This window comes from Microplitis demolitor, chromosome 5 (genome assembly GCF_026212275.2).
Source record: "Microplitis demolitor isolate Queensland-Clemson2020A chromosome 5, iyMicDemo2.1a, whole genome shotgun sequence".
NCBI lineage: Eukaryota > Metazoa > Arthropoda > Insecta > Hymenoptera > Braconidae > Microplitis > Microplitis demolitor.
The window spans coordinates 19,978,686-19,999,003 of NC_068549.1; the positions used below are offsets into that span (position 1 = coordinate 19,978,686).

Here is a 20,318-nt window from a genome sequence, read left to right on the forward strand (position 1 = left end):
TAGAGTATGAGTTGAGAAAAGAAGAGTTACAGTCAATGAGCTTACAAAGTTCAGAGGTATACTGTATACTACTTGCATAAAATTGAATTTGTAATTTGGAGTTGACTGTAAAGAAAAAGAAGAGAAATACTAGAAGACATTTGACTTCCTTAAAGGAATTTCTTGTGATTTAAGTGGCATCTACAAGATCGGGCAAATTTAATTATGTTCTATCCTGTTGAATGTAGTCAAAAAAATTTCGTAGTACATTTTTTTGTTGAAAGTATCGGAAATCTTTTTAACAAAATCCTTCTTGATTTCAATTATTCAGTACTTTATTTAAAAAAAAAAAAAAAATTACTATACACTTTAAGTATTTTAATTAATTTATATATTTTACGTCTTCACAATTTAATTGCAAAAAAATTAACTATGACTGCGTAACATTTAGTAGACTTTGAGAAAAAAAAATTTTAAGTTTGAAAATTGATTATTGAACATAAAGTTTAAATAATCGTGTAATTAACGAGTATTTATTGATTAGAGGAGAGAAAAACTTAAAGACGGGCTGACACTTTAAAGCAGCCCCAAACTTTTCCGCTGTTTTTGAGCTTTGAAACCTAGCATCCATTAGGGTATATAAGTTTGAGCTTCAAAAAATATTGACAGACTTTCTAAACAGTTTCCGTCTATTCTGTAGCAAATCAGACGGTCGGTAGAAAGAGTGTTTAGTTTGGTTGAAGAATGCTATCTTGGTATCGTCCAAGTATTTTCCGATTGAAAATCTTTTTAAAAAAGTTCAATCGACATAAATTTTGCTCTGCTGCATTGTTTGGGTGTCGAAGAATGCTCACAAGCTGAAATCTAACTCAAGCGAGTCCGAAAAAACATTTTCTGAGAGGTCAGGACTCGAACCCATACGAAAAAATATATATCCAGGAATGTATGCCGGCAAAATAGCGTACGTACGACAATACTAAAGATATAAGCTACATATATACTTATTTTCTGGAATATATATATATTTTCGTGCAAAAAGTTTACTATCCAAGTACTTTTCGATTGAAAATCATGAAAAAAAAACTTTTAAAGACAAAATTAAGTGCAGTGTTAATTATTTTTCATTGTTTTATTACAAAAAAAAGTTGGAAAATCCAAAATTGCACACCTCAATCACTCATATTATTTTTAATCATTACTTTTATTTTTTTTTTTTTATCCTGAATTTTTATTCAACTTTTGAATTTTCAATTTAATTTTTTAATTTCTCAATTCCAGTTTAATTTTTTCTTTTTATTAAAATTTTTTTTAAATATCCCGCATTTTTATTGTAGATGTCGTTATTTTTTTTCAATTCTACTGTTTTACGCTAGTGCTGCTGTCAGTAGTTAATGGTAAGAAAAAAAGAAAAAAAAATTTACTTTTGTAATAACAATAGTAAAAATAAAAATGGCAGCTAAATTTTTCATGAAAAATCAGTTTTATTATTTTATTTAATTACAATTAAACTAGACGGATTTAGATGGTGATTTTCAATAGGGTTCTTGTGATCAATAATACAAAGATAATAAAAAAAAGGTTAGGCCGGTTAATTGTGTCTATCGAGGGTTATTTGGTTTACTAACTTTCATACAGGACAATCGACGACTCGTGTTTCTGGGATTAAAATAATTTATATTTAATTAATGGAATAATTAATCGACTTAATATTGGGCTGAAATTATTCTTTAATAAATTGTCTTTGTGTTGGTAAAAAATTTGACCCATTATAGTGTAATCGAAAAAATCTAGAGATAATTTAATGTAAGTGAATGAGTCAAAAAATTTAGAGCGATCATAAAGTAACCTCAGCGCTTTCGCGCTTGAGGTGTGCATTACACATGAAAAGTAAAAAAAAATTTTTCATATTGGAAAAAAAATTCTAGCACTCCTTTACATATTTTATGGAAATTAAAATGTATGAAGCAATAATTATTCATCATTATAATACTAAGAATACGCAATTAATGCCTTTAAAATGAGTGATATTATTTTTAATGGTTATATAAGTAATCTATATCATGTTTAATTAATTATTTTTGCCTTACCCAGGATTTAAAAGTATCGTGACTCTGTTGCAATATCAAGTACAATAATGTACACTCCATGTTATTTTCTTATAGACTGCATGCAAGAAATTTTAATGAGTAGAAGTGAGTGAATAATTCTGTCATGTTATAATTCCTCATATATATGATGGCAGTACCTTCACTTTTTAAAAAAAAACTTTTTCTTTTTATTACTAACTTAAAAATTTACATTTCGAAAAGTTTTTGTAGAAAAATCAAAATTCTGACTTAACTAATATTAATATGACAAAAATGTATATAGACAATTTCATAGATAATTAAATTCTCTACAAAAAGTTTTCATAAAATTTTTTCATAAGTTCAATTTTTCTGACGTAATTGCAACTTAAATTAAGAAAATAAATTTTGACAATTTTCAAAAATCAATTGATCCTTAATAAATCTCTGTAATTTCGAAACTATCAAAGATACGGTCACAAGTCTCAGGACCTTTTTTGTAGTAAATTAAATTTCCTACAACTTTTGTTTAAAACATTTTTTTCTAAAATTTATAGTTTCGTCAGAAATTTAATTTAAAAATAACTAGTCTTTTCTTATTTCCGACTATTTAATGAAAGTGAATAAAAAATAAAATGAATTGAGCTGTCAATTTGTAATTAAGTACAACAATTGACCCGGTAAGTTAAAGTTTCGTCCAGAAAGCTAAAAACAATTTAACGAAATAAAACCAATTACATTAGAAAGACTAGTAACATTTAATCGAGACAATAACAAAGATAGTTTCCTCTAAAACTGCTTTCTCGTTTCATTTTATCAAATAGTCTTTAATGAAAAAATAAATTTTGTTTTTGTACTCTTCAAGAGTTAATTTTACAAATGTGTTTTATAAAATGAGAGTCGCATTTCGGATGACTAAGTTGTCAAAGTTTAAAGTTAGCTCATTAAGCCAATGACTGACCCGTTGCAGTGTAAGGCGCGAATATTACGAAATTGTTTATTATTTTATGCTAAAACATGCTACAAAGTTTAAGAGAGGTTATCCAATTTCTGGGTTGGCTCAACTCTCAGAGGACGTTGATATCCATAATCCATATACGGATCATGGGGTACTTTGCATGCTAAACTTTTGATAGTGATATCCGAAGGTCAAATCTTAGTTAGTATAATTATATACTGCAAGACAGGCGTGTCATGCCGTAATCACGGAATCTAATAAGTTTGATATGTAATGGCTCCAACTTGGCTTCTGACTAAAAAAATTATTAAACGTTTAGTAGACAAAAAATATCGTAAATTTTTATTTTTATATTCTTTTAAAAAATTTTAATAAAAATAAAAAATCCGATTTTTTTTTTTTTTAAATAAAATTGCAATTTTTCACGAGTTTAAATGTAGCAGACTTCAGACAAATTTAAAATTATAAATAAATAGGGTAAATAATAAAAAAAAAAATATTTGTAAAAAATGCACTTATTAATTGCAAAATTTTTTAAGTGCGCATTTTTTCAAATTTTATTGTATTAATTATTTACTGCACGGCAATAACAGAATACTAAAAATTAATAAATAATAGTAAAAAGTGGAATCTGTTATCAATAATTAATACTATTATGTGCAATGCAAAGTAGTTTACTAATTTTTGTAGATTCCTAAAAACTACTGTCAATTATTTCAAAAAGTAAGTTAATATTATTACTTTTAGGTATAATACGTGACTTATAAGTGAAAGTTAATTAATTTATGGCAGAATCTATTAAAAAATAATGATTGGTTGAATTAAAAATTGCTATTTTAGATACTGATTTTTCCAGCCGAAAATTGAAAAAGTTACAAACTTTCATTTCATAAATTCGATATCACCGATCAATTATTAGCTTAAAATATCATTTATTCATCATTATAAATTAATTTACAATATATATAAATCGAATAAGTGGCAAATAATAAAATGAAAAATTAGTATCCTAGATACTGATTTTGTTGCACATAAAAATACCAAAAATTTTAAACTCATATTTTATAAATTCTATCCCATTGACTAATAATTAATATAAAATGTTATTTATTCGTTATTATAAATTAATTTATTATATACATATATAGAATAAGTGGTAAATAATAAAATGAAAAATTCGTATACTAGATCTTTATATATTAATATGTGCGTTTACTAATTTTTCGGTTCTTCTTTTTTAAAATTTTTCAATGTTTATTTGAATAGTAATAACTGTAGATATCAATACATAAATTCTTTTTCATATTAATTTTAATATACGAAATTACAAATTTTGCCCTTTTATGTGTATCAAATTTGAATATCAATAATAGCCATTTTGTAATATATGTAATGATCCTGGTTTGATATTAGTATCGAATATGCTAATTTTAAATCGAAAATCAACTACAAACTATTCAAATTTTAAGCATCATTTGTTTCCGTGTACACTTATTGATAATTTAAAATTTTTCTGATGTCTGCTACATTCACACTTATGATTTTTAAAAAATTGTCGTATTTTTTCTCTTGCAAAATGTTACCTAAATATTTTTTTTTTTTTTTTTAAATTTATTTTATAAAAAAATTTTCATAATTTGGCAGAGAAATTTGTCGACTAAAAATTTTATCGTCCATTGAATTTTGGGTGACCGACTTCCTCCATTTTATTTGATTTCTTTTGAAAAAAAAAATTTTTTCATTTCGATACGATGTCTCATATATTCCCAGCCTCCCTTATTAATTAAAAAACAAATTCTAGTATTTTTTTTTTCTTACAAAAACGTGTAATTTTTTTTCGTGTAAATCCCTGATGTATAAAATATATAAAAAAAAAATTGTATTATTTTTTTGATGACTAATGTAGGTATGATTTACATGGGAAAATTATTGAACTGGCCTCGATTCTCCCAAGAGTATAGAGGGCAATTTAACATAAACTAAACTCGTGTACTACAAATACCCTGACAGATATACACATACAGTAACATGCAAAACATATAATCGGTAGTAAAACTGGTCGCGGTAAATCGAAATCGATTTAGCAATTATTTAAAAACAAATGAGAATACTTTTTGAGCACTAGTAGGACTTTAGTAGGATAATTTATATCCTCGAACTGCAGTTAAAAAAGTTGGAATAAAAAAACCTCGAGATCGAGACGCGCGAAAAAAAGGAAAATATTTTAAAGGGGCAAATATTGATCGATCAGTTCATTGTTCCATGGCATGAAAAAGATAAAAAGAAAATGGTTGTGAATGAAAAAAAACTATCACTTTAGATGGTGAATAAATTTGATATATTTATATTTCAAATATATATTCATATATATGGAATTGGGCCACTTCAGAGAAGATCAAAAGAAAGAAATTCATTTTTGCAATTTTTTTTTGTTTATTAAACACAAAATTGTGGTCAGTGTGACATCAGGTATTGAGGGAAGTCAGGTCAACTTCAAAAAATAACAAGAAAAAAATGGTCTACTGGAAAAAAATTTGGCCCAACTCAAACAGTTAAAGAAAATTTTTAAATTAAAGTTGCTGTTGTAAAATCAACTGACAATTAAAATATTATTTAAATTACATAAATTTTTTTAATGTAAATTTCGCCCGCTAGTCTACAGCGAAATATTTTTTTTTGTTTCTATGCGCAAATCAAAATTTTTAGAGTAAAAAATTCAAAAATGAATGCAGATATAATTAAAAAACAATTTTTTTGAAATTTGAACCCGTTTTTCATCCGGTAGATAAATTTGAAATTTGAATTAACCCGCCACTTTGCATTATAATACCACCTTCCATATATATATATATATATATATATATAAAGTTATAGTAAAGTGATTTTTAAAACTTTACTTTACAAAATAAATCGATTCATCAAAGTCAAAATTAGCATAGACTATTATCTGACAACTGACAATACAAAATACAATACTGACTGATAAATTGAGAAAATATATCCTTTCTTCTATGTATAGATATAAACATTAATATAGAATACATCTCGAGAGATTACTTTTGAAAGTTTGCTACCGTTCCATTCTTCTGCAACTGTATGTGCGCAATATGAGCGTATATTGTTAAAGAAAATCCAACTATCATTATTAATATACACCAGGGATTTTTCAAACAATGAACTTAGAAGATTTTAGTTGATAAATTTTTTTACTATCCGATATTCCACACAAAGTTTAATTCTACTTTTGAAATTCAAAAATTTTCTTACTATCAAAATGTCAGATAATTTTTTTTTTCCTGAACTCAAATTATTTTTTGAATTCTTCATTATTAAGAGTTGAAAAATTCAGTGCTAAATATTTTTATTTTGTAACTTTGTCAAAATTTAATTATAAAAAAAAGATACTAAAGAAATTGAAATTTTTTTTTTTAATTACACCCTAAATTTCAACTGAAAATATATTTCTGCAACTTGGATACTTTTTAAAATTTTATTACTCAAGCTTACGGTCTGATTTAAAATAACAAAAGTTTCGGTTCCATTTCCTTTTAAAGGAATTAAAATTAAAAATTTATTTTAAAAGTCTTATTTTAAAAACTAATTTTAAATTCTATTAAAAAATTAATATATCATATATTCAAATTACAGAAGCACCGCTCTAATATATATTTCAAAATATATGAAAAATAAAGTTATTGATAATGCAAAGTATTTCACAAAGTACTTGTTGATCTTTTATTATACATGGATTGAAAGACACTAAATTATAAACTTTTATTATATCATAAATTTTAAAAACTACCCACAATATTTTTCTTGTTCTTTTCGCAGTAATATTATATCTCTATACAATATGCATACATACATAAAAATAAAAGTTTAACATAACCCTATTTCGCATAACTGAGCGTTGATTCAATTTTTTACAAAGTATACATTTTTTTATCACACTTTCAAATTTACTTTTAAAAGTTATTGCGAAAAAATAAAAATTACTGCTAAACTAACAGAGATATCATAAAAATGTATAGAAACAATTTTGTAGGAAATTAAATTCTCTACAAAAAAGGTCTTATTACATTTTTACATATACCCGATTGTTTAGACGCAAGAATAAATCAAAGTAAGAAATATAAATTTTGATAAATTATACTCAAACTAGTTGATGCCTTTTTTATTAATTATCTCTAAAACTATCAAGGATACGTCAATAATTATAAGAACCTTTTTTGTAGTAAATTAAATTTCCTAGAACTTTTGTTCAAAACATCTTTTTCCAAAACCTATAGTTTCGCTGTAAATTTCATTTTAAGATAAATCAACTTTTTCACATTACATTTTTTTCGCAGTAATTAATTAGTTTGTTTAAAAAACAATTTAATTGATTAATGATATACAAGTACTTCCTTTTAATAAAAAAAAAATCAACTAAACATGTATACATTTACTACAATAAGCAGCTTTAAACTTCTTTCTATGGAAAATTTCAAAAAGTTTTGTTGTTTTTAAGTTATTCGAGTTTCCAAAAAAAAAACTTTTATTTTATGACTGTAAATCTGCATAAAATAGTACATACTGTTACATAAAAACTTTCATAAAACTATTTCGCACATATATCATCTCTTAACGCGGTTCCTTTATAATTTATTGAACCATCTTTTCATCAGGCTCGAATCAATATTTTAACTTTTACTATTTATTAACTTTTATAATAAAAGAAAAAGAAAAAAAAAAAAAAAAATTAATAAAATAATAATTTTACAAAGTACTTAGACATGAAAAGAAATAAATAGTAATATAATTCCCCAGGGTATTTAGTGCTTTGAATTTTTCTATGGAATAAAAAGAGACCGATTAGTGACTGGGAATCCATTAAAGAGAGAATTGATTCAACGATATACCGAAAAAGTATTAACCGTGATTATATCGAAGGCTGTCATTTGATGAAAAGATCCATGATATTATACCATTTATACTAAGTTATTTCATCAATAAAAAAAACTCAATCAAAGGGCATTAGCTTTTTTACTTTATATACTTGGACTACAAACTAAAAGCTGCATTAAACCGATAGAAACTTTTTATTGAAACCACCGGTTTTTTATAATAAGATGGTTTTTTAAAATCTGCTTTATTATTTTTTCAAATTCAATAAATAAATAATTGTTTTTCTTTTCATTGTCCAGGTTTTGCATGCCACTATTTAATTTTTAATGTTTAATATTACTCAGCATGAACGTAAACACGCATTTCATATTATTATATATTTATATTAAAAAAAAAAAAAAAATTATTGAGATTCCCATTAATTTAAATTAAAATATTCTCATATAAAAAAATATGTGACATATATGGATCAATGCATTGGCTATATGGGACATATATATTATTTATGTGCGGGTTTTTCATTTTTAATACAAATATATGAACATTGGGAACTTAAAAAAATTTTAAAAATGAAAGATTGCTTTGAATTTATTTTTTTTCATTTTTTATCTTCACACAATTAAAGAATTTATTTATCAATAAATAATTTAAAATTTATGGATGTAATCATTAAATAACGAGCTTTTATTTGAATTTTCGTACTTAATCGTTTCAAAAACTCCCATGGACCATTAACTCTAACTTTCGACCCTGATTGTGATTGGTCAGTTGGGGTTGTCTGGGTAATTAAAATATATCGTGTGGAAAATAAATTATCTATTTACTTGTATTTCGAAATAGTTCGATACCTTCACCATTGACTGGCTCTTGATCCCGCAAAAACGTTTTATTCAGATACATTTGCATTTAAATCAGAAAATTAAAATTTACTATAAAAAAAAAAATTTTTTTTCTAATTTTGATATCGTAATGTCCATTTTACCCTCTTATAATTTTTTTAAAAAACTTTGTCCCGATTTAAATTAGATTATCATAGTATATTACACACCAAGTATACGATTTTTCACCAAATCTGTACCTGAAAGAATACTGAAGTTACCGACATCTAATAATTTTATGAATTTTTAAAAACGATAAATTTATATAAAAAAACAAAAAAAAATATTTTAAAAAATTGCACTTAAAGTTTTTTTAATTTTCTACAAGTGCATATTTTTAGTTTTTCAATTTTTGTAATTAAATAGTTTAAAATAAAATAAAAAAATTTTTAATTGTCGGTTAGATTCAGGATCATCCTGAAAGTTTGAATTTTTACCTTTGTTTTTTTGAAAAATGGCGCATGCGCTAATTTTCATCATTTGTTTTCTCAAAAAAGAAAAGAATGACTTTCTTCCCTCTAAACGGGGCAGAAATTAAAATTTTGAACGCAGGTATGGTTGAAAAAAATTGAGCCTCAATTTATTGTGTCAAAATTAATTTAAAAAAAAAAGTTGAGTAAATAACAATTAATTTTTAAATTTACTTCTATAACTTCAGCCAACTCATAGTAATAATTAAAAAATCAACATTACTGTACACCGCAGTAAAATAATCCAATTAAGTTGAACATAACTTCATATTTTAATTAGTAATATATAAATGTATATAACCGTAAACAGACAGACTTTTGACAAAAGGTGACCAGTACTCATAACAAACTTAACTTAATCAATATATTATTATTATTATTATTGCCATCATTAAAATTGGAATTAACAATTAATTTCTTGACCGTAACAGATTATTTGCTTGTATACTAATACAAACTGATGTAAATTGAAAATAAACATAATTAATCATACGTTAAATACTCAGTAATGCAATAATGTTTTATAAAACAAATCAGAAATCTTTTTATATAAATATATATATGAGGGGAGGCAGGCAAAACGCGACCGCTAAAAAAAACAAATTTATGTGCATTTGAATGCAGAGAATTTTCTATTTTTGACTTATATTTGAAGTAATTAAACCGAATTTCCAGTCAACATACATGTTTTCTATAGAAAACAATTTTTTTCCCCTACGTAACCCCCCCCCCCTAAAAATGACTATACAATATAGAAAATATTGTGTTTGAATAAACATAAATTGTGTATTAGAAACGGTCACACAAAATTCGAATTATTTTTGAACCCTGACTGAGTTTAGTTTCAAGCCAATAAATATTTAAACTGATGAGTTGTAGATTAGTTTAAAATTTTCTAGTCAAATAATGAAATGTGTTGATTTAACAGACACACAATATTTTTGACTGCGTAATAAAATTGTTTACATCAAATTTAAGCGAAAAAATACATTTGCAATATTGTTAAAAAAAAAAATTAGAAGATCTATAAGTTATATAAATCCTATACAAAAAATATACACCCGGGAATATATATACCTGCAAAATAGGATGCCCACGACAATAGTAAAAAATATAAGCCGGATATACTATTTTTCAGTTATATATATTTATATTTTCGTGCGGGAATTTAAATATAGTAAAGAAAATATCGTATATATTTTTCGTGACCAACAATATTTTAGATTCGCTGAAAAGTTTCTGAAAAAAAAAATTTTCACCAAATGTTTTGCACACATTTCCTTTTATTTAGATATTATATAAAGTAATATAGTCATATATCAACATTATATATAAATAATAAATATTAATATTAATATTTGCCAGCACGCCATCAAATAAATGATCTGTTAATTTATCGGAAATGAGTAATTATCCACAATTCTGTGAGCTAATAACAGATTAATTAACTTCTGAAATGTTATCAATTTATCTCGTGCATACGTAATAATATTAGTAATGGATAATGTGTAAATATATGAGTTATTCTATTTACCTAGTACAATCCACATGACGATTATATTTCCACCGGTCGCAACAACAAGTATGATGGCAAAGACACATGACCATGACAATTTTTGCCACCATGGTAAATCGAAGGGACGTTCTTGCCCAATAAATAAACACTCGGTTAAATTTTCTCGTACTAATTCACGTTTTTCCGAATTAACCAACACTTGATCGAGAACTGATAACAATTGACTACGATTTAATTCTTGTAATATCGATATATTTTGATCGAGTATTTTTGCAGTGCAATTGTACAATCTATTTATACTATCAGAATTCATTATTTTATTTTTATATTTTACAAAGTAATAATTTATTTTTAAAATTCGTTTTAAATTTTTTATTTTTAAAAAATAAGTTTTTAGTAATTTTACTGGAACATTTTTTAAAAATAAATTTTTATAAAATTTATTTATCACAATATTTTTTACACAAAATAATTTAAAAATTTTTTAATTAACAATACATTGATATTTATTACAATCACAGTAATTATTTATTTTTATAACTCCACTGTGCCATTTTTTTATCAACTAATCAATCAGTTTATTTATTATCATTAACAATTACTTTATAAAATATTTAATTTATTAACAAAGTGCTAATTAACAAAGTACTGAACTACAAAGTACAAAAAAAAATATAATCATGCCTTTATCATTATCATCTCCAAGTCTCTGATGCTTCATTTAAACTTCGGCTATTATTAAATGCATAGAATAGCATAAATAGTTGTCTGTCTTGACTAAAACTTAGTATTACTCTTGACTTATCAAAAGTTTTCATCACTTCTTGTTCGTCTTTTCACATTTAAATTCTATTGTCCAAATCCTTCTTTATTCCCGACCGAGTCTTATCATCGCAACAAAAACAAAAACAATTATTATTTTCATCCATTATGATTTCTTATTAACTTATAAATTAATTGACTCTTTTAATTATCAATCACTTAGAAAATTAAATTTTTTATTTTTCATTCAAAAATTTTTAAAAAAAATTTTTTTAACAAAAAATTCAATGGGAATTTTTTTTAATTAATAAATTAATTTATTTTATTTTTGTTTTTATTATACTTAAATATAATTTTTCATTCATATTTAATTTATAAATATCACGAGTTTCTGGTCTCGAGAACACCGCAGGAGATACTGACGTTCAAAAGCACGTTCATTCAAAGAATGCGCACGCAGATTGTTATATCTATACATTTTACCCCTCTTTCACTTATTACACCCTTATCACATCTGTTTGAATATACAAATGTGCAATCCCAATAATAACTAATCAAAATTTTTCTTCGTATAAAAAGATATATTTATTTTATAAAAGGATATATACATTTTTTAAATTTTTATTTGCGCGCGAAAATTCATCTTTATTTCCACTGCAAGCATTTTTTTTATCATTATTTTTTTTAGTATTAAGGCAAATAGAGAGGAAAAGGGTAAATTGGGCTCATCAAAAAAAATGTCAATAGTGTTTTTTTTTTTTTTTTTTTTTTTACTAAATCATCTAGGGATAAATTAATATTTTGGTTTATTTACAGGGGACAGTTGAACTAACAGGAAATTTAATTTAATATAAAAATCTTATGTTTTTCCAATAATTATCAGTAGAAAACAACTTTTGTCCTAAGGGCGTTCTTATACAACCCTCTTCTTCCCCCGACTTTTTAAAAATATTCAATTAAATAAAAAAAAAATTGAAGCATTAATTGAAAAAAAGGCGACCGTAGTTACAATTTTCCTGAGATATAGATTTTAAAAAAAAATTATTTAGAGTTGATATTGATTAGGAATTAGAAGAAATTTGTTAAATAAATTTTTAGTAAAATCTTGATATTTTAATTTGAAATATAAAATTTTGTAGGGTAAAATTTATTTACCAAATTTTGTTTGACTTCTAATTAATAACAACCGTAAGTATTTTTTTTTTTAATCCATTACTCGACGAGTTTGTAACCGCTGTTCTTTTTTCAACTATTGCTTCAATTTTTTTTTAAATTAATAAAATTTTAATACCGATATGATGATTGAAAGTGATTGAATATTTTTAAAAAGTGTGGGAGGAGGGGGGGGGGGTGAGAATGCCCATAATTTTTATGTAATTAAATTTATATATAAATATTTAATACTTAGTAATTAAATCATCAATTTTGTATAAATATTTTTTATATATATAAGATATCGGAGCATGACGGTCCACCTAAGCATGAATCAATAATTTTTATAAAAAAAAAATAATTTTTTTCGGGGTACGATGTCTTGATATTTAAAATTATTTTTAAAAAATCTTATTTTTTTGGACTTCATTACCATTCCTCATACAAAAAAATAAATATGTAACTATATGTACCAATGTATTGGCTATATTTCATATATATTTTTTCGCACAGGTCATACTTCAATTTCCCGTACATTAAACAAACTTCTGATGTGTTATCTCTGAAAATATTTTTTATAAAAAAAAATATTTTATTTCTTAACAGTACAAAAAAATTATAAAATATATATTTCTGTTTCATAAATAAATATTTTTATTTCTTTAGATTTTTCTCTCTTCTTTAACCCCTGCTCTATTTTGCTTCCGGATTTTAAATAAACTCTAAATTATTACAGAATTTTCGACGAATAAATTATTGTTATTTTTTTTCAATAAAATATTGAAGGTGGACCGTTGTGCCCCGGTCTATGTAAATATATAACACGGATATTTGCCAACATGATATCAAATAAATGAGCTATTGATGATTAGTTTGATGAGTAACTTTATCCACAATCCTCTAGGCTAATACCAGATTAATTTACTTTTGATATGTTATCAATTTATCTCATATATATGCATGGATTTGTGTAATGCATTATGTACAATGCACGCATGTTTACGTTTATCCTATTTATCTAATGAAATTTAAATGACGACAGTTTTTCCACGAGTTTTATTTTTAAATAATTTTTACGCGCGCGAAAATTCAAATATTCAAAAATTTAATTTATTTATAACTACGACTAACTTTTGGTCAGCCAAATTTACCCATGTCCTTGTTACCCCGTAATATAGTGTCTTAAAAAAATACTGCGGGTCTATTTTGTCTCTATCTTCATCTATGGGTATTAATTTCCGTTGATAAAAGTTTTATAAGACTATGGGTCTAGATATACCTGTAAAATATTTTATCTCAGTAATAAATTTTCCTTCGGATATTTGGGATACCGAGAATAGGATATCCGATCCATCCTACAGTATAAGAGTTTACTTTTATTATTATTGTTATTATTGTTGCGAACAGTGTAAATTCTGAGTGACATTTGAATAATTTAAAAAATTTTACGATTTTTTTACCGCAGTCTCTTAAATTATTTTTGTTGAAAGTGAGGTGGGATAAAAATTTTTTTTTTATGAAAAGTGACATTACTTTTTTACATATTTTTAATTAAATTATTTTATTGTGATACATACTGAAAAAAATGGGGTAAAATAAAAAACTAATTGAGAAAATTTTAATTTTATTTTTATTAAAAATTTGAATTTATTAGCGGGAAAATGGCCCGAGTTTAAGTGGACTATAATTTTTTTTTTTTATTAAAAATTGTAAGGACATTCTCTCGCGTGGCCAATTTATTCCACGATTATTAAGATAAGTAAATATTTCAAGACCTTTTTTTAACTTCCCGCGATTGAAATCGAGAAAAAAAAGTTAGCGGATTCGATTGCAGTTAAAATCTGATCGGATGATTTTTGACTTTAAACGACCACGTGGTTGTTTCCATACCCTACGTCAGAAAACAAGATAGTCCTTTTGTAGCCGCACAGATACGAGAAGATAAAAATCTCAAACAGATCAAAGTATTTTTTTTTTTTTTTTTTTTTTTCAAATAAAAAAACTAAAGTAAGGCAACAGGACGGCTTTTTAAATTTAAAACCCAGTAAATGCCAATTTTTAACGTAAAAAAATCGGGCAGCCATGAAAATTTGAATTCCTGTTTTTGACTGTTTCTTTTCCTAGTTTACTTAAAAAAAAAAAAATATCGTTATGAAAAATTCAAGATATTAAAAAAAAAAAAACAAAGCAGAAAAAACTATCAAAGAGACTGAAAAATTGAATTCTGATTTCCATTCAACAAAGTTGTCATTTTATTTCTTTAACTCTGTCGCTTTTTATTTTTTTCTTTTATGTTCTGATACCGGCAGTTCTCTATCATTCGATCTTTTGCTTTTATAATATAAAGATGACGTTCAAAGTCCAAGAGCTGCTTTACATTCTCATCGTTTTCCGTTTGGTATAAAATTTTTTATTTGTTAGATTTTCATTTTAAAAATTAAATAAAAGATATTTCTTGCCGATAAGATTCAATTTAATAAAAAGCCATAAATTTCCAGTGGATAAATTTCACATTTTTCTTCAACGTTTTTATAAAAACATTTACAACTAAGATCATTTTACCCCAAACGTTATTTTTTACTGTTCATTAAATTCAAATACTGCAATCTCTGACTATAAATTTTTACAAAAATGATTCTTTAATTTTCAAAATTGAAACGAAACTCAAAATTAACATTTTTTTAAATTAATTATAATTTTTTAAAAAATTTACATATAAATTAGTAATAAAAATACCTAAATTATTTTTGTACGACATAATTATCATTTTTCTATTTCCGTGCCCACAAATTATCGTCCAGGGTCTTAATAAAAACTAATTAAAAAAAAAACTTACATTTTATTCATCAACTGTAGCTTTTATTTATTCTTTTAGTACAATTTTAAAATGAGTAATTTTTTTTTACATAAATTTACACTTTAAATTTTTTATATTTATCCGCCAAATTCAAATATTGCAACAAATTTTAAAAATAAATTTACTCTATTCTTTAAAAATCCCAACAATCGCTTAAAAAAATAATATCAATAAAAATAATAATAATAATAATAAATATATCACAATTAAAATATCAATAGATTATAAAAAAATAATCTAATAATATTATTTCGATTTAATCTATAAATTTATCTGATTTTGAATAAAATCTAACCTCACAATTTATTTACCATAAAATCATTTAAAATAATTTTATTTTATCACAAATTTTATTTAAAATATTTTAATTTAATTCTCAAATAATAAATTTATTTTAAAATTTTGATTTTTAAAAATCTTAAGGAAGTTCGAGCAAATCTAATTTAAATAGTATATTACACACCTAGGGAGGAAAGTAGGGCATTCCAACCCACGTGTGTAATTGCCTACCTAAGCCGAAGGCGAGTCCTACCTTTCTCCGTGGTGTGTATACTGTTTTACACCAGATCTAACCTGAAAATTTAAATTCTTGCCTCTGTTTTTTTTTGAAAAATGGCACATGCGCAAATTTTTATCATTTGTTTTCTCATAAAAGGAAAGAGCAACTTTATTCCCTTTTATCAGATCAGGAATTTAAACTTTTGGCGCTCATATGATGAAATAGTATATTACACACTTAGGGAGGAAAGGGTTGGGGTTTCCTACCTTCCTCCATGGTGTATATAAAATATTTTACCATACCTGCGCCGAAAATTTAAATTCCTGCCCCGATTAGAGGGAAGAAAGTCGTTCTTATCTTCTACGAGAAAACAGATAATAAAAACTAGCGCATGCGCCATTCTTCTCTCAAACAGAGACCAAAATTTAAACTTTTTGATTAGATCTGGTGAAAAATAGTATACACACCACGGAGAAAGGTAGGACTCACCTTTGGATCGGGTAGGTAATTATACACGCGGGTTCAAATTAATTAATGTAACGAGACCAAAGTCCATCTCCTTTTTACGGGAGTGAGGACTAAGGTGGACATTAACTGGAGGTATAATCAAAAATTCTCATTGCGCAGGGTATGTAACAGCCACCACCTCTGTGGACCAAACACTACCACCATCTCAGATTCTCAGGAAATAAAGAGACTCTGGTCGGTGGGCTTGGAAAAGCATCTCGTGGTACCAGTTCCTTAGACTGGTGATCAGGTTGCGTCGAGATAAGTGGTGAGACGCAATTTTTTCCCATACCCTATGTAAAGGGCTTCCTTCACTTATTATCTTTCGGGTTCCCAACAAACTATTATCCGCTTGTTCAGTCCCTGATGAATTTTCTACTTTCCGAGCTGTGACACTCGGATTATTTAAGCAAAATCAAAAATGGACGACAGCTCAGAGACGCGGGTTGGAAGGTTCTACTTTCCTCCCTGAATATATATAATATACTATTCCTTTTAATTCAAATATCGATATCAGAGAAGTTAGAACGCGCTATCGTCTCATGTTTTTATAAAACCATGTCAAAAATATCAAATTTATTTCATTACTTTCCTTCATTAACGAATTAATAATTATTGATTTATAAATTAATTGTTATAAATTAAAATAATGAATTTTTGTAACTTTCAAGAAAATTTAAAAAGAATTCAGATACCTATGACTCACTAATTTCGCTCGAACTTCCTCAATTCCATTAAAAACAATTTTAATAAAAATACCGATTAATTAATCGATAAAAAAAATTTTAAAAAATGTTTTTAAAATAAATATCTAGTCTAGTTCAAGTCAATATGCGGCTTTAAATTTTCCAAAGTCCTGCGTCTCCAGTGAGTTTCAAACCCCTTGGGTTCTTTATTACCTTCAACTTCAACTCCAACCCCAACATTTTTCTGAATAGTCGACACGCAATTGGCCCTCTCAGCAAAACCATCCTCAAAAACTCCTTCTCTATCATTAATATTACTCTTCCTTTCACCGGGATGACACTCACTCTTGCCCTTAGTCTTACAATCGGTTGTACTTTTCAATTCAATAAAGCTTGTACTCTTTGGCGGTGAAAAATTACCATCCAGCCGCTTTTCGTACCTCGGGACCGCGCGTATCGGTGAATTATGTCTCAATGGAGGCAAGACCGACATACCCAAGCCCATGCCCATTCCAACATGTGACGCGTCATTAATACGACTAGAATTACAATCACGATAGTAACAAGTTCCCGGGCTTTGATTTATGCTGTACAATTTTTCTTCAATCCTCTGATTAATAACAATCGCCTCTGCAGAGGAAATAGGCTCCGTGTAAGTCAAAACTTTCTTCTTTTCCCCAACAATTTTACCCTTGTCCTCTGCCCTTAATTTACTTATCGGGCCGTTAATTACAGACACCGCATTACTTAATTCCCCGGTAGCTCTAATGACCGGGTAAATGTTACCTCGAGCGTCACATCTTGATATTATATTCTGCACAGTGTTTATATTATTTATTATTTCATTACGCTCGTCTTCTTTATTCTTCAATACACTTTTACTTTTACCCTTCTCTCGGCTTTTATTAACTTTCTTTTTAACTTTAATTTTTTCTTTGGGTGAAACCGCAGCTGTCGCGACGGGAGTCGAAGCGTCTTCAGAATGATGATGACGGACATGACGGTTCAAATTATCTTTACGTCGGAAAACGGTATTACAAATATTACAATTAAAAGGTTTGACATCAGTGTGAATGGTCAAGTGTCTGCGCAATTCACTCTTAGATAAAAAAACTCTAGAGCAATGGGCGCAAGAGTAAGGTCTTTCTTTTGAATGCGTGCGTCTGTGTCTAGACAAAAGAGATTTATCTTTGAAACTTTTTTCACAAAATTCACACTTGTATGGTCGTTCGCTGGAGTGGATAAATATATGACGGTTTAAATTAGCGCGTAATCTAAAAGATTTACCGCAGGAGTCGCATGAGTATGGAAGCGTTCCGCTGTGGACCATCATGTGAATTTTCAAATTGTCTTTTTTGCTGTACCTCTTGTCGCATTTTGTGCAGACAAATTGTTTCTCTGTACTGTGGGTGAGCATATGTCTATTCAATTTATTTTTCTGTGGAAATGCTTTGTCGCAGAGGCTGCACTTGAACGGTTTGTATCCCGTGTGAACCCGCTCATGGTACTCGTAGTGTGACTTTTTAACAAAGGTACGATCGCAAATTTTACATTTGTAAGGACGTATTCCAGTTATGCAGACATCGTGATAACATTTACCCTTTTTGTTACGGAATATTTTGTTGCAGATGTTGCATTTGTACTGCTCGGGATTACCAGGTATTACTATTATATGACTACGGTCTAATTTTTTTTGCTTTACTTTCTTATTTTTATCGACAATGGATTTTGTTTCCCCGACTGTGGCTTTATCGGAGTTGAGAAAATTATCATCCCCGATTAATACATCGGAATTTTTTTCACTGTCCAGTAAATCTGACTTTAAATTATTTAGTTTTTTACCTTCAGTATTTAATATCTTTTCTTCTTGCGCATTAACACTTGCAGATGATATATTGATATTAAGGTCTGTATATTTATCACACTGATCACCATCTTCATTATTATTGTGACGTTTTATTAATTTTGTGGAATTTGAATTTGAAATATCCAAAATAATCGACGGACTTTTACATATTTTTTCATCATATTGACAATCTGAAAAAAAAAAAAAAAAAATATTTTATTAAATAAATATCAGAGTACCACAAATTTGTATGATATAGAAGTTAACCGATGTTTAATAATTTTTTTATTTCTTTTTAAAGGATAAATTTTGAAAAAAAAAAATATTTAAAAAAATGGCACCAACAGTTTTTCAAATTTCCTGCACGTGCATATTTTTAGTTTTTAATTTTTTTTTAATATTGATTTATTAAAAAAAAAAAATTTTTAATTTTTAATTGCTTGTTAACTTCAGGATCATTAATAATTTTTGGATTTTCTTTTAAAGGATAAATAATGAAAAAAAAAAAAAATTTTTTTAAATTGCATTTATAGTTTTCCAAATTTTCTACATGTGCATATTTTTTTTTTTTTGTAGTTGATTTGTTGAAAAAAAAATCTAAAAATTTTTAATTGTTTGTTAACTTCAGGACCATAAATTTTGAATTATTTTATTATTGCAAGAAAGATTTAAAAATTTAAAAACTTGCCGCTTAAATCTAAAACTAAAAATATATAAAAATAATAATAATAATAATTACCAATAATTGACGGAACCAATTGCTCTTTCTCGCAAATTTTACAACCTTGTTCTTCATACAATAAACAAATCCGACATTTCTTATGACCACAAGTATCTTCAATTAAACGTGAACAAGAAGCATTCGTTAATTGTCCACAATTAGGACAACCTTCACTCATTATTTTATTTAAAAACTTAAAAATAAAACACCGCTTTTTTTTATTTAAATTTTAATTATTTCACTACTCATTATCATAACACTATTAACTCATATTTATTTTAGTTTCCAAGGTTAACTTGTGTGCGCAAATTTAATTTTCAAATTCAAAAATACCTTCAAGTTATTTGTCAAATCTTATATCATAAATTAATATCACTTTTTACTCGTTACTTGTAACTTAAAACTTATCAATTTTAAAATAAATAAATTTATTAAACGACTACACAAAGACAAAGACTAAGTAAATAAATATATCAATCGATTAAAAGTACATTGTTATCATTATCATTATTATTGTTTTTTTTATTTCCCAGA

General features: G+C 26.2%; 2 protein-coding genes across 2 annotated transcripts in view; both read right to left on the reverse strand.

The window, feature by feature from the left end:
• LOC103579482 (tachykinin-like peptides receptor 86C) overlaps window positions 1-11,067 on the reverse strand; it is a 50,246-nt gene extending 39,179 nt beyond the window's left edge. Inside the window, exon 1 of the mRNA XM_053739021.1 lies at window positions 10,773-11,067. Within this exon, the coding sequence (XP_053594996.1) occupies window positions 10,773-11,067 (295 nt within the window). The remainder of the gene's footprint in view (window positions 1-10,772) is intronic.
• A 4,478-nt stretch (window positions 11,068-15,545) lies between these two features.
• Window positions 15,546-20,265, reverse strand: LOC103579480 (putative zinc finger protein 66). The gene is made up of 2 exons (XM_008560888.2): window positions 19,803-20,265; window positions 15,546-19,254 (listed from the first exon to the last, which is right to left on the reverse strand). The coding sequence occupies exons 1-2, from the start codon at window positions 19,960-19,962 to the stop codon at window positions 17,348-17,350; spliced, it is 2,067 nt and encodes a 688-aa protein (XP_008559110.1). The 5' UTR covers window positions 19,963-20,265; the 3' UTR covers window positions 15,546-17,347.
• Window positions 20,266-20,318: the final 53 nt, after the last annotated feature.